This window comes from Xenopus laevis, chromosome 3L (assembly GCF_017654675.1).
Source record: "Xenopus laevis strain J_2021 chromosome 3L, Xenopus_laevis_v10.1, whole genome shotgun sequence".
Taxonomy (NCBI): domain Eukaryota; kingdom Metazoa; phylum Chordata; class Amphibia; order Anura; family Pipidae; genus Xenopus; species Xenopus laevis.
The window spans coordinates 97,295,656-97,311,280 of record NC_054375.1 but is presented as its reverse complement, the minus strand read 5'-3'; the positions used below and the strand labels follow the sequence as shown (position 1 = coordinate 97,311,280).

At 37.3% G+C, this 15,625-nt stretch overlaps 1 protein-coding gene across 3 annotated transcripts in view; it reads left to right on the top strand.

Moving 5' to 3' along the window:
- Positions 1–15,625, top strand: part of LOC108711290 (talin-2) — a 118,237-nt gene that overhangs the window by 42,766 nt on the left and 59,846 nt on the right. For all 3 annotated transcript variants that reach the window (XM_018252882.2, XM_041586665.1, XM_041586664.1), the window contains exons 2-9: positions 5,601–5,766; positions 6,516–6,613; positions 9,405–9,534; positions 10,774–10,926; positions 12,034–12,176; positions 13,702–13,829; positions 14,478–14,541; positions 15,110–15,214. In XM_018252882.2, the coding sequence (XP_018108371.1) occupies positions 5,631–5,766; positions 6,516–6,613; positions 9,405–9,534; positions 10,774–10,926; positions 12,034–12,176; positions 13,702–13,829; positions 14,478–14,541; positions 15,110–15,214 (957 nt within the window). In that variant the 5' untranslated portion in view covers positions 5,601–5,630. The remainder of the gene's footprint in view (positions 1–5,600; positions 5,767–6,515; positions 6,614–9,404; positions 9,535–10,773; positions 10,927–12,033; positions 12,177–13,701; positions 13,830–14,477; positions 14,542–15,109; positions 15,215–15,625) is intronic.

Sequence of the window (15,625 nt, the reverse complement as noted above, 5' to 3'; positions counted from 1 at the left end):
ATGTAAGCTTGCCCTGTGCAAACATTCCACATAATTGTGGATTACTTTAAATATATTTAATCATCGTTGATTCATGCTCTATGACGTCAGTTAACATAAGAACATTAACCTTCCTAATGTCTGCTACAGGTCACTGAGACCTGACTGATGATCATGGCTTTTAATTTTTTTCTTTTTACATTCCCACTCACATTATCTGACCACATTTAGTTTAGAAAACTGAAACTTGTTTAACCTGGCAATAATTACTATGGCAGATATATACATTCTATTTTAAGAGTCTGAGGATCCAATTTCTTTGCATAAAATTTAAATGTGATTAAAGTGATCTATAGTGTCCATATGCCCACTTCTCTCCGTGTACTGTAGCTATAAGCAGACGGTAGCTGTGACTATCAGTACAGTGAGATGCAGAAGGTAGCAGATCCGCTTCTCTCAGCCTGCAGAAAAAACACAGGCTGGCAACAGCAGGGCCAACACTCTGTAAGCCCAAGGCCTTAGGCCGATTGCATACATAGCGTCGATTGTCCATTTCGTTGAGCTAGGTGCAGATTTCAGCACCAAAATCCGACCTACATCATGATTGATTAGTAAATATATAAACATCTGTTTAAAAACAGTAAAACACAGTTTGCTACAATGGACCATATTCAATTCATTATGAAAAAGTTATGTTATGGTTTGGTTTATCAAGTTAGGAGAAAAAACTTTTCTCCTGATTTCACTTCCAGTTTTTCCCCATAGACTTCAATAGAGTTTTCACCTGATTAACAGTTATATAAGTTTTTCTGAATTGAATTGCAACTCAAATTGAACCTCAAATTAAAAAATTCTTTGGAGCAGGCACTCAAATAAAGGCAATCTTCCACCAGATAGTTGAATTAAAGTAAAGCAATTTATTGTGTCCAAAACCGTAAACGTTTTGTGTTACAAATACTTAGTCATAGGCTGATTGAACCTCGTCCATTAATTTTCACGCAATAAATCTTTTTCTCACTGTATTGAATGTAGCAAAAAGTCTGCTCTTCCAACCCAGGTTACAGATGCGAACTAAAAGTCTGACTACTGCTATAGTGTTTCAAGAGTCAGTAGAAAAAGTGCATAGAATGTAAAAGACACAAGAAAATATACAGCTGCAGAACCTCTTTGTTGCAAAAATTTAAAAATTTAATTTATTAACTTGAAAAAGGGAGAGAATAAGCCCTAAACTTTGCCTGGTTGTCTGACCTAATAAATTAAAATTTTCACTTTTTGCAACAAAGAGGTGCTGCAGCTGTATTTTTTCTTGTATGTCTATGTAATCCCTGGCAAGGGTTCCCAAACTGCTTTGCACCCAACTCACAATGTTATACAAGGTAGTTGAAGCACACACAATTTCGACTAAATAGAATATAAAAGGGACAGATACTATGTTCAATAGGGATTACATCAAAACTTGAACAAATGCATTTTCTTTGATTATGCAAGAATTAATTTTTTTAATTTTTTTGGGTTCTGTTTTCCTTTAAGAACCAAAACACTGATTTTTATGTTTTTTTTAAATTACTGTTTACATGTAAGAAGATATTGTAATGCAATTTTTTAAATTGTTGTTGGCTGGCCAGTCACCTGGCAAATCAGTCAAGTTATATTTTGCAAGATTGTTATTAAATTTGAGTCCCCCCATGAAATTGAATTTAGTCTGTGATATAACTAGTTCTGTTCTAGAAAGACATTTCTAAAGGATAAACATGTTTCGTGGTTTTGTGAACCTCATTGTTACTTTTTTTGCAGAACTTTGAGCTTGAGCTCGCTGGCACCATCACATAAATCACTCCATGTATGTTAGTGTGTAATAGAATGTGGGGGGTTGTCTTTAATAGCCCAGCAGGCTGGACACACTGAATTGTGTCATTACATTTGCCTAAAAGGATTAGTGGATGACTCAGGCTGCGTCGTAATACTGTCATGTATGTAAATCATATCTATTTCTCTTAAAGAGGTGGTTCTTTAAATGATTCTGCAGATTTCCTTTGGTAGATTCTCAAAGCAAAATCCCTGTTGTGTTAAAGATTGCTTTTCTTCAGTCAGCCCAGTTGAATTATATTAATTTATAATAAATAGTTAAAAAAAAGTGTGATTAAAGAATGAATTCAGGCATCCACTAGTACATTCTACTCACTCAGTAGCCAAGAAGGATCAGGCAATGCCTGGATTCCATCTCCATTGTCTCCAGACTCAAAGATGTATAGAGCAGGTCATGAGTCTAACAGATGCAACCTCTTACTGTCGGATATATTATTTCCGATATCCACGGAGCTGCTGGATAAGTACTGCTGAAATGGGTACTATAGACTTTTATTTTCCAATTGTATTTGTAATATGAAAGTAGAGAAATGGTTAAAACATTTATCCTTTTTTTCCCTTTTCCCTAATTATTATAAAGGATTTACATTAGAACCCCCATTTTACGTTTTTCAGGGGACTAGAAAAAAAATGGTGTAAAATCTGGGAAAATGTAATATTGGGGAAATGTATTATGCATATTATATAGATTGGACAGCAAAAAACAATGGAAAATATCAAATCAGGTGATACAAAATTGAGTTTTCACTGTATGTCTAATATTGTAAATAAGGCAAGGTGAAAATGCAATGTGCCATGTTTTTCCCTGAAACTGTCCATTATGTAAACTGGGCAAATTTGCTCCCATGGTAAAATGGCATTCACCCCAGATTTAAACAGAAATGCCCCATTTGTACAGAGAATCTTTGCTCCAAGACAAGTATAAAAAGAGCAAAGGCTAGGTTTGTTATTATTTTTAAAACATGTTTTAACCTTCCCATGCAAAAAAAGACAAGAAATAGAATGCATGAGAAGCTTAACAATAAGAGCATTATTTTAAATGACAATTTTAAGTTTTTAGATGATGCAAAATGACAGATCTATATAAGAATTTCATTTTTTAGTCTAGGAAATCACATCAGAATGTGTATGCCCCATTTAATGTATAGCAAAATATATAGGTCATTTGAGTGGAACGTGGTCTGCTATGTTTAGTCTGCTGCCAGGAGCATTCCTTTGCATGTCTGTGCTGCTCGAAATCTTTGCACACCTGGGAAAATCCTTCACTCATCATAACTGTTTGCTGTTTAATCCTATAACTCCTCTTCAGATGCAGCCAACACTTACTAGGATATTTATAATGGTGTGCAAAAAAAACATGGTGTTTCCACCAATTACATTGATGGTAGATGTATACTTCTGGTTCTGTCTAGCCAATGTTTTAACTGCTAGGCCAGTGATATATCACTATAGTAGTGACCATGATATATTATAGTGTGTAGGATCAAAAGATTCTTTATGGCTGTGACACGATGTGCTCACTTATACAAGGCTCATTAAACTATGAAATGCCCAGGTATAGGACAATTGGGATATTGTAAAGTTTAGTCACCTACATGGATGAACATGGCCTTAAACTGCTAGTGTCTACACTGATTTAAAGCGTTACCCCCTAATTGAATACTTAAGCAACAGTTTATATTATATTAAGTGGCATATTAAAGAATCTTACCAAACTGGAATATATATTTAAGTTAATATTGCCTTTTATATCTCTTGCCCTGAACAACCATTTTGTCATGGTCTCTATGCTTCCTCAGAGATAACCTGACCAGAAATACTACTAGAAGAGGAGAGGGATCAGCTTCTTTCCATTTAATACCTGCCTGTGCCTTATAAGACACATTAACCTGCCAGATTTGTTTCTCTAGACAGCCTGAGTGGCTCATTGATCAACTGCCAAAATTGTCAAGCTGCATTCATCAGGATTTTTGGTATATTTTAGTGGGTGTCCCATGGTCTGATCAGCTGGGAAAAGCTTTGACTACATGCATGGATGCAATACCTGCCAATATTTAAAAATATGATCTGCCATGCCTCTGATCTACAATGGCTAGTTATTACCCTGGCCAATTAAAACCCACCCACTTTCTGATGAGCCCTGCCCCTTTTGGTGTCCACTGTATAGGGACTGTCATACCTTAATCAAGTGATCATCGTTTGTTTTTTCATGATCTGCACTTAAAGGGGACCCGTCACCCAAAAAAATTATTCAAAATCCTATTTTATCAGATTAGTCAAGGAAAATGAACTATAACTACACTATATAAATTATTTGAATCTTGTTTCCTTCAGTCTGGGATTTCAAAATTATAGCAAGCAGGCAGCAGCCATTTTGTGGACACTGTTATTAAGAAAAGCCTTGTATCATCTCAGAATCTTGTTTGTGCACCAGAATGGGGGACCCAATGTCCATCCCCATGCCCTGACCACACAGTTATATGGTAAAGAGAACTGGGGGAATGTGTGGGGAGCAGTGACATCTAAGAAGTGCTGAATTGAAAGTGAAAGTAATTGTCTGCCCCGCCTCTATGCCACGGGCATAGAGGAGGGGCAGACAATATTTGATTGACAGCTGAGATTTTTAAATGAGCTTACAACAGCTATGAATGCTTAAATAAAAAATAGAAATTGGATTTCATGTTTAATTTGAAAAGGACTTTTATTATACAGATTTTTGTGTCTGGGTGACAGGTCCACTTTAAGCGACAATCAATTTCAGGCTTGTTATTGCCAAATAATTCTGTGCATTTTAAGGCAAAATTATGAAGGGGTTCATGGAAATAACAGCCTATTTAAAAGCTGCTTTTTTGCTCACAAGCTGCCGTGAATACAGATGAGCTGTCCAGGTAGAAAGAATTCACTTGCAGACCTTTAGGAAGATGGCACTTCCAACTTATCTGTAGAAAGGAAATCGGACCGGCACACAGACTGATTCAAACAAGGGACAAGCTACTTGTGCGTTTATTGCGTCACATTGCGTCTGTTGGTGGGAATTGCCTAACATCTCTGACCTGCCCTGAGTCGTCCACTAAACTAAATTATGCAGTTTAAATGGTCATTAAAATGATGATGACAATTTAGTAATGAGTGATATTTATCATTATTATAGTTAACATCCGCACAGTTTTATGGGAAAGTAAATTTATCCTCTCTCCTATTTGTTTGCCAGCATGATACATGTAGCAGAACAATTAATCTAGCCCTGCTTGATTTTCATTGCCCTTTCCTTCAGTGCTTTCTCATAATGAATGGTAACTGAATGTTCCAGCCAGTGAAGTGGTTAAAAGCTATTTAGGAACTTGCATATCACAGGGAAGAATTCATAGCGAGTTCCAGGATCACATGCATCTGTGCCAGGTCACTAGGCAGACGGGAGTAGGATCAGTTATTGATAAGACGTGTTGAACTGAACTTTTGAATGTTAATTTCTTTGGGCACTTAGTATGGAACAACTCAATAATGTAGCAGTTTGATTTGGTCTTGTTAAATTCTAACTGTCATTTATCCTAGTAGAGGGTGTAAATGTGCTTTGTTTTGTGTTGGGATGCAGGGTCAGACAATGAATACTGAAACCACAATATGTATCAAAGCAGGTAAAAATTACAGTCTCTTTTCAAAAAGACGTAGCTATTGTAACTTCATGGCAGGAAATAATAGAATGATAATGTAGATTAAATATATAGATTAAACATTTAATTCTGTTTTCTGTTTAGAGTATTGGTCTGATCCTGTCAGCTGTCACCATGGTGGCCGTGTCTTTGAAGATCTGTGTCCGGCAGTGCAATGTGGTTAAAACCATGCAATTTGAGCCGTCCACGGCAGTGTATGATGCCTGCCGGATCATTAGAGAGAGGGTACCTGAGGCTCAGAGTGGACAAGGTATTTTTCATCAATTTCTTTGACCTCTACTTAATGCACATTTGTCTGTACAGGAATTAAAAATGTTTTTTCCAATGTATTTGTTTACTTTGTACTGCATATGAAGGCATAAAATGGGTAATGGGTATGGTTACATTATTACTGCCTTGACCTCCTTTAAAAATAAAAAATGTCCTCATCATAGTACAATGCCATAGCAATGTATGCAGCGGGAGCTGTGGGAGTTTAGATCTGGAGTGCGCATTATGAAATGATGGCTCAGAATCACAGAGGGGACTGCAGATATTTTGCTATGTGATTTTAAAAGACTGCCAGTAGTTCTGCAGTGTCCCCCGTATTTTTTATATAATATTTTTATGGAATGTCACTGGCATTGATTAATACAGTATTGATATAATATTCTGTAACCCTTCACTTATACAGAAGGCTGTTTAGGCTTTATTATATCTTGTGAATTTCTAATTTAATTATCACTGTATTTTTGGAGCTACAGCAGCCTAAAAATTGAGCCACAACTCAGACAGGCCCTCCCTTATTTCTAGATAACTTATTCCAGATAATAGATCAAACACTCACGTGGACAATGAGAGATCTATGTTCTTTAAAGGAACAGTTCAGTGTAAATATACCCAGTTTTTATTTTTATACTGAACACTTCCTTTAAAACAATGCTTAGTTGTATGTTGTTAAAATACTAGATACAGACCTAAGTCTTTTCTGTGCCCTTAACATGTTTTTCCTTTTCGTAGCACTCGACTTTGGGCTGTTCCTTTCAGATGAGGACCCCAGAAAAGGCATCTGGCTGGAGGCTGGCAGGACTCTAGACTACTACATGTTAAGGAATGGGGTATGAAATTTGCTGATTACTGAGCCGTTGGGGCTCGGTAAAGCACATCCTAACTGTCACACGCCTTTACTGTCATAACTGTAGCAGTTATGCATACCTTTGTTTTCTTGATTGTATTAACCTTACTCACCAGTAATTTATTTCACCAATCTCTATATTGGCATACTGCTTTGTATATAGGATCAGCTTAATGCAAAGAAAAGGGGGTATTGTGACTGCACATTGGAGCTGATGCTGCTAGAATGAATTCATACTACGTTAGGAGGAATTTCAGTCCTGCCAGATGCTGTGTATATAGATTCAATGATAACAAAGCAAAGCTAACCAGTATTTCAATGGCAAAATACTAGATAGACATGTAGTAATGAAATAAATGTTGTATTTAACATGTACAATTGAATGGTGAGAAAAAGATTGAATGTGAACATCCCTTTAAAGTTTAAGTGTGACTAGCTAGAGTTATAACTACATTGGTGGGAGAAGACCAGACAGGCTTCATACAGGGCAAGACAACTGCCTTAAACCTTAGAAGGCTTTACCTGAACCTTACACTCACACACACAAATAGCAGTACGAGGGCAGTGGCAGCGATGGACATTGCCAAAGTGTTTGAAATGGTCGAATTGCCGTATCAGTGAGTGGTAATTGCAGCTAATGGAATAGGCCAAGTGTATACTACATATGTGAAGCTTCTCGACAACAACCCACAGGCCTTTTTTCAGGGTAAATGTTTCCTCAACGAACTTCTTTATCCTAGCCAGAGGTACTAGGCAGGGGTGCCTCCTGTCCCCACTTTTGTTTGCGCTAGCAATAGGGCCGTTTGCACAGGCAATGAGATTGCATCCACAGATAACAGGCCTGGAACTTGATGGTAGAACTGAAAAAATTCAGCTATAAGCAGATGACACGCTAGTATACCTGGGGGAGAGGGGCGGCTCTTTCAATAACTTGACAGACCTTAACCCAACCAAATCTGTACTATTTCTGATTGATCCTCTCACAACTTATGAAAATCTGGAAGTATGCCCCCTGCAAATAGTCAATAAATTCATTAAATCTAATAGTACAAGTGTCTCTGCCCCTAGAGCAATACTATAGGTGCAATATTGAACCACTACTAGCGTGGACAATAGGCAAATAGAGGCGCGGGTCGAATTGCCTTAGGGTCCAGTAGGTCGCTTGCAGTTAATCAAGAAGATTATTTCTCCAAAGGTTAATACCTGTTGTGCCATTCCCCAATATGGGTCTCCCAAAAATGTTTAAATTCCATTAGAGACCTCCTGAAAAGCTTTTTATGGGGCAAAAGCCGTAATAGACTTCCACTAGAGACCCTCCAATTGCTACAGAAAGCATGAGGCCTAGCTTTCCCGACATGTTTCTATACTTTGAATCAGCCCAGCTTACACAAAGTAGGCAGTTAATACCCCAATTTGCAGAATAAAGCCTATATCATCTGTGGGCCTGTACTGCACCTGAGCATGCCACACCTATGCAGGCCCAGCTATCGGGCAAGTTATGCTGCCTCCGATATGGTCAAAATTTGGGTTATGTGAGATAGGTGAAGTATGGAAATTAGGGTTATGTGAGATAGGTGAAGTATGGGAATTAAACAATCCAATACCATTTGCAGAACTTAGAGCTAGGTCAGGCCTACCAAATTCACAATGGCTTGTATACAGTAGCCTTCACTCGGCTCAGGTAAAACAAAACCAACTTACCCCAATCCAGATAGGAAGCTCACCACTAGCAGGTGAAATAGCAGCCACCGAGCACAAATGACTAATGTCCAAGTTGTACAGGACCATACAGAAACATATAGCTGATAAGAGAGTATTAAAGTTGTGTGTCAAGTGGGACCAGGACTTATCCTGTCTCACAGAAAACCAATGGTATCCCTACCATCCTGAGTATGCCTAAACTACTAATACAGGCTCATTCAGCTTTATTTTATCCATAGAGCCTATTATACCAAGACCAGACTGCACAGAATGGAACCCTCTATTTCTCCCCTTTGTAACCACTGTGGTCAACAGAATGGTACCCTTCTCCATACTCTCTGGACCTGTGCAAAGTTGGAGTCATACTGGACCAAAATCCTAGTAACACTATCTAGTCAGGTAGGGACCCCCCTTACCAAAAGATCCCAAGTTGTATCTCCTTGGAATCACTACCACGTTAGTGCTCCCCTCACCTTTGATAGCCTATCTTCACAAAGTGTTATTTTGATGAATAACGCTGGAAAAACCCAGAATCTCCAACTTACGAACAGTGTTATAATTCTGTGAAGGATCTGGCAAATATTGAAAAACCTTTGTACACTAAGAATGGACAATATCAATCATATAGGGCAATATGGGAAAAGTGAAACGCATCATAAATTACTCCGATTGCTAAAATATAATCTTAAACCGATCACTGTGTGTAATCACTGAAAAATGCTATGTCAAACCACGATCTGTAAACATTTGCTTACATTGCCTATATTCCCTGTAATGCATGCATGTATGTATATTATCTCAAATAAACTCCCGCACTTCTTCACGCTACAGTTACAACTTAAATATTTTACTGTCAGATGATCCGTGAGTGACACACAAAACAAGAAGCCCTTTGCATATTTCACTAAGCTAAGTTCACAGGTGGTGAAATGGTGTTCCTAGGGCACAGGCCATTTACATTCTAACACTTTATAACATATGAGTTCAGTCTAAAAATGAAACCAGCCTTTTTTCATGTCCCATCATTCGTTTTCTTCTGTCTCTCTAATCCACACTTCTGCTGTACCTTACAGGATGTCCTGGAATACAAAAAGAAGCACAGGCCCCAAAAAATCCGGATGTTAGATGGTGCAGCCAAGATGATTTTGGTAGATGACTCTAAGACAGTGGGGGAACTGTTGGTAACCATTTGCAGCAGAATTGGTAAGTTACTTCCTTGAAAGACTGAAAAATTAATGGGGATAATTTACTTACATTGGAAAGGGAAAGTATACAGCTCTTTGAGCAAGGTTTGTATTAACATACTTTTTGAATAATTAAGCAATATCTATGTTTTTTTCTATTTCTGGCATTTACCAAGAAAGTGAAAAGCAGTTTTACTTTAGCACTTCTTGTCACTTCCTGGTCTTGCAGAGCACAAGACTAGGCTAATAAAGCAAATTATCAGTCCACTGAGGTCTTCTGCTCAAAGCTTACAGAAGGGTGGGGTTAGCGGCAGTTTAGATAAGGGTGTGGTTTGCTTGTTTGCAATTAGATAAAGATCCCTCAATAGGTACTTTAGAACCGCAGAAGGTGTTTTAAGGTGTATATTGCCCCTTTGATGCTGTAAATGGCAAACTTGAGAGAGGAAGAAGAAAAAGCTATATATTCACACAAAGGTAATCACTGTGGATAGATTTTTAAAAGTAAATACATCTTTAAGGGCTAGTCCACACGGGGAGATAGCGACGCGTTTGCAGTTGCGGCGACAAAGCGCCGCGACAGTCGCCGCGACCGGCGCAGGCGACAGTTTTGTATGGGCGCCTATGTAAAAACGCCTGTGCTAACCACACGAGGCGATGCGCTTTTCAACAGTCGCCTGAAAAAGCCTGGCGAGGCATTTTCAGGCGACTGTTGAAAAGCGCATCGCCTCGTGTGGTTAGCACAGGCGTTTTTACATAGGCGCCCATACAAAACTGTCGCCTGCGCCGGTCGCGGCGACTGTCGCGGCGCTTTGTCGCCGCGACCGCAAACGCGTCGCTATCTCCCCGTGTGGAATAGCCCTAAAACTGTCTGAGTACAATTTTCTCTGATCTATTTTATGCAATTTGGTTTTATATGCATAAGCATGTATATAAACCCTATTAGTTAAAAACAACTCTTTCTCTGTAAATGAAGTGTGTTAAGATGGCCATGCATGGGCCAGTAAAAGTTCTGTGTGAGCCTGCACAAACCAGATTTTTACAGGCAGGTTTTAATTTTTCAGCATGCTGATATGGTCATCATCTGACAGGTTTTTAGGCTCTGGGGGCAAAATATCAGATCAGCCCGATTTTGGCCCAGGGTGTGGGTAACCAAATTGTGCCCGATTCTACTCATTTAGTGTCCAGTTTAAAATTGTCTTTAAATTGTGTAAATTATATTGTTTGCTTTGGGGCTAAACTGGCTGCTTATCATACACAGGAATCACAAATTATGAAGAATATTCTCTGATCCAGGAAACTATGGAGGAGAAGAAGGAAGAGCAGACTGGAACCCTTAAAAAGGACAGAACGCTTCTCAGAGATGAGAAGAAAATGGAAAAACTAAAGGCTAAACTTCACACTGAAGATGAATGTGAGTGGGATGGAAATCATTGAATGCAGTAATTATATATTAAGACAGCCTTACAAATGGGAGTTGGGAATGGATGGAGAGTATATTTGGGTAGAAAAATATAACTGCTACTTGTAAAGTTTAATTTCTACACACAGTGATATTTGGTGCATTTGTGGGTCTCCTAGCTGAGTGATTTGACTAATTAGCCTCCAGATCACAAAATTTAGAATAAAGAATAAAGGAGAAAAAATGATCTACTAATTAGTAAATAATGAGGAAACACTTAAATTATTACTGTTCCTGCACCACCAGAGGAAAGTTTCCCACTGTGCCTCACTGTAGAAGCACCGTTGTTTCTTGACTTTGCTCCAATCCTAAAGGTCCATATAGAAGAATGTCCCTAGTTCAGTATTAATCATATTTAACCTATTAATGGGATAACATAAGCTTGCCCAGGTCTAGTAACCCACACCAGCCAGATTAGATCACTGTTTAGAATACCTAACCAGTAAACTCTTCAGTGCTACTGATTTTTTTTGTCATCATAACTTAGCCATAGTCAATTTTAATAGAAAAATGCAGCAGCAGGTACGTTAATGCTTCATACAATTTGTGCCATTGCTATTTAGAATTTGTAATTTTTTTGTATTGTGTAAGTTATTTATATTTTAGGCACCCATATCTAAAACACCCAAAGTTTGTAGAGAAGTCTGTTAATTTCACTTGACCGTTTTGTACAGATGGAGACTACTAGACTTAAATTCTCGATGTTCTATTGTTCTCAGAACCTAGCTCATAATAGCAGAATGTTAAAACTCTGGATCAGTATCTTCATTTTTAATATTTGACTGTATATAATGTATGGGAATTATTAAGCATCATTCATCAAAATGTTAATAACTTATCAACGGGCATATTTTATGTAAGAAAATCAGGTATGATTTCACAGGAATTGCTTAAAATTAGTATAAGGAATATGTAATATATTGTAAACTGAAGCAGTTAATTTCAGTTTTACACTGTAATATAAAACTGTCAGCAAATAATTCCTCCCTTACTGGTCCATTCTCCATATATACCATACCCTCTTCGTTTATGATCTAAATCCACCCTTTTGTTTCAAAGTAAACTGGCTTGATCATAGCCGTACATTCAGAGAACAGGGTGTGGACGAGAATGAGACACTGCTACTCCGAAGGAAATTCTTCTACTCTGACCAAAATGTAGACTCTAGAGACCCAGTGCAGCTCAACTTGCTGTATGTTCAGGTAAGTGAGAAGAGGAAGAGTATTTTTGGGATAATCACTATAAACCACTCCCTTTATGCTGAGGATACTTTTGGGGGCACATTTACTAAGGGTCGAATTTCGAAGTCAAAAAACATTGAAATTCGACCGTCGAATTTGAAACTTCGATAGTCAAAGTATTTTTTTGTAAAATCGTTTGATTCAAACAATTTAATTGATTGATCTAACAATTTTTACTTCGATCGAAAACTGACGTTTTTGATCGAAATAAAAATTGTTAGATCAATCAATTAAATTGTTTGAATCAAACGATTTTACAAAAAAATACTTTGACTACTCAAAACTTAGCCAAAGGTTATAGGAGGTCCCCCATAGGCTAAACCGCAATTCAGCAGGTTTAAGATGGCGGTGTCGAAGTTTTTTAAAGAGACAGTACTTCGATTTTCGAAGTCGAAGTTTTTTCAATTCGAATTGAATTTTGGCCTATTCGATGGTCGAAGTACCCAAAAATTACTTCAAAATTCAAAGATTTTAAATTCGAAAATTCACTTCGACCCTTAGTAAATGGGCCCCTTAAAGAAGTTAGTAGATATGTTTTTTTAATTTGCTATCTGGGCAGTATTATATTAAAGGGAGTCTTTTTCTCTGCTTTAAAGGAATTGATCAGCGTAAAAATAAAAACTGGTTAAAAAGATAGGCTGTGCAAAATAGAAAATGTTTCTAATATAGTTAGTTAGTCAAAAATGTAATGTATAAAGGCTGGGGTGACTGGATGTCTAACATAATAGCCACAACACTACTTCCTGCTTTGCAGCTCTCTTGCTTTCCACCTATTGGTTAACAGACAGTAACCAATCAGTGACTTGAGGGGGAGTGATATGGGTCATAACTGTTGCTTTTGAATCTGACCTGCATGCTGAGGATCAATTGAAAATTGGTAATTGGTAATATCCCATGTGTCCTCCCTTCAAGTTGCTGACTAACTCAGAGCTGAAAAGCAGGAAGTTGTGTTGTGTTATGTTAGATCCGCTTACTCCTTTATAGATTACATTTTTGGCTAACTAACTATATTAGAAACACAGACTATCTTGCCTAGTTTTTATTTTTACATTGAGCTGTTCCTTTAACATCTGCTGGTGTATGAATGACCTAAGAGGTACAGTAGCTTGTGACAAATATAAATATCCCAGAGCTCGCTAGTCCATTGAGACATGATGCCAGCCCTTCCACTTCATTGCTCAATCTGTATTTTAAGTTTTTTTTGCATGATAGTGTTGCTGTACCGTCAAGGCTTGGATAGCATCCTTGTGGCAGAGATTAAAGCTCTGTAAATGTTTTGTTTCTGGGATTTCAATGGCCATAAATAATATTAATACATGTATATCTAAAATACAAAGTTATCTCACAAAATATAACAGTGTTTTAGTGATTAGAATGAGAAGCCAAGTAGTCTGGTATCCTAACTGAAATATTAGAAGTAATTTGATCTTCATGTCCAACATATTCAACTTATCTGCGACTGAACCATTATTTACATTCCTCCTAGGCCCGTGATGATATCTTGAATGGATCTCATCCTGTGTCTTTTGACAAGGCCTGCGAATTTGGTGGGATCCAAGCCCAGATTCAGTTTGGCCCTCATGTTGAAAGCAAGCATAAACCTGGATTTCTTGAGTAAGTCTATATTAAGTATGTATACTTGTAAGAAAACTAATTTAATACCATGCTATCTTTGTAGTTAGACAGGTAATTGCTTATGCTCAGATGAGTTTTTTTCTCATGATAAGGATGCAAGAAGTTCATCTCAACAAATAAAAAGTTATATAAAAATGCATTTGCTTTTTATCTTTGCATATTATATAGTCACGTGAAAAGTAATTACACCCCATAATTGTTATTGATTGATTTTTCTGCATGTTTCAACACAGAGATAACTAATCTTTAATAATCTTTAGCGCATGGTAATATTACATATATTGCCCCATTTACATTTTGACCATTTTGTAATTTAAAATAGCTGCAAATTTTGCAAATGGAAAAAGTAGGTGCACCCAAGCATTTACTAGCTCAAATGAATGTTGGCCCAGCAAGTTTTCGGTCCCTGATCAACTGTCGTAGTCCAATCATATACAATTGGAGAAGATTTTAAACAGTCAAATTTGCCAGCTCTTCCTAGAAAGTTCAGACCAAGAAGAGGTATCTTCACTCCAAATGTTCTGTTCATGTTGAGCCACTTCCTTGGCTCTGCATATTCTGACCAGAAATACGTGAAATCACTGAAAATGGGAATTTTCAAAAGTTTTTCCAACTTTTCTTTTTTAGACTTAAAGAATTTCTGCCAAAGGAGTACATGAAACAAAGAGGAGCAGAAAAGAAGATTTTCCAGGTACAGCCCTGTCCAGACATTTTAAAGGTTTTCAAGTTATTCAGCAGCTCTCCATTTTGCAATTTCCGCAATCGAGTTGCTATGGTCCAAATTAGCCTAGCAGCCCTGCATTCATTTAAATAAGAGACTGGAATATGAATAGGAGAAGACCTGAATAGAAAGATGTATAGAGTCATAGGAAAAAATAGCAATAACAATAAATTTGTAGCCTTACAGAGCATTTGTATTTAGATCGGGTCAGTGAATCCCATTTGATAGCTGGAAAGAATCAGAAGAAGAAGGCAAATAATTAAAAAGCCATACAAAATAAATAATGAAGACCAATTAAAAAGTTGCTAGGAATTGGCCATTCTATAACATACTAAACGTTAAGTTAAAGGGCAACGACCCCTTTAACCATTTGAGAAATGTATTAAGAATCTTTTTTATGAAGAAACTTTAATATATCCTAATGGGGTTGCTCCTTGCATCTTATTTGCAAGCATATGTATGTCATTATAGAAGTGAATGCTAATTTGTTTGTTTGTAAATTATGTGTTAAATCAATACTTTTTTTTATCTCTGACAGGAGCACAAAAACTGTGGAGAAATGACTGAAATTGAAGCCAAGGTGAAATATGTGAAATTGGCCCGATCTCTCCGCACTTATGGTGTTTCATTTTTTTTAGTAAAGGTAAAGTATGTAAAACATCTCTGACTTTGTTTCGAAGAAAATGAAATGGTTGTGCTCATTTATGCCCAAATCATGGAAATCCAATGCCATGGTCACTCGCAGCAAAACTCAATGAGGAGGTTTACATATGAGGAACTCAAATGTTTGATTTTTTTATAAATGTATGTTTATAGCCCTGAGCTTAGTGCAGTGCTTTGGGGATCAGGGTGAGTCCTAAGAATTTGGAAATAAGAATTTTAGCCCCAACTGGTTTAACCAAATGATAGTTTTTTTTCCCCCTTCGATGGCACGAATCTCCTGTGCAGACACATCATAGCTGCTCTTTGTTCCTTTGTTGCTGCTTCTGTACTCCGTATACAAATTATGTTTAAGGAAAACTGTCATGATAAAATGTTTTGTTTTTTTAAACAG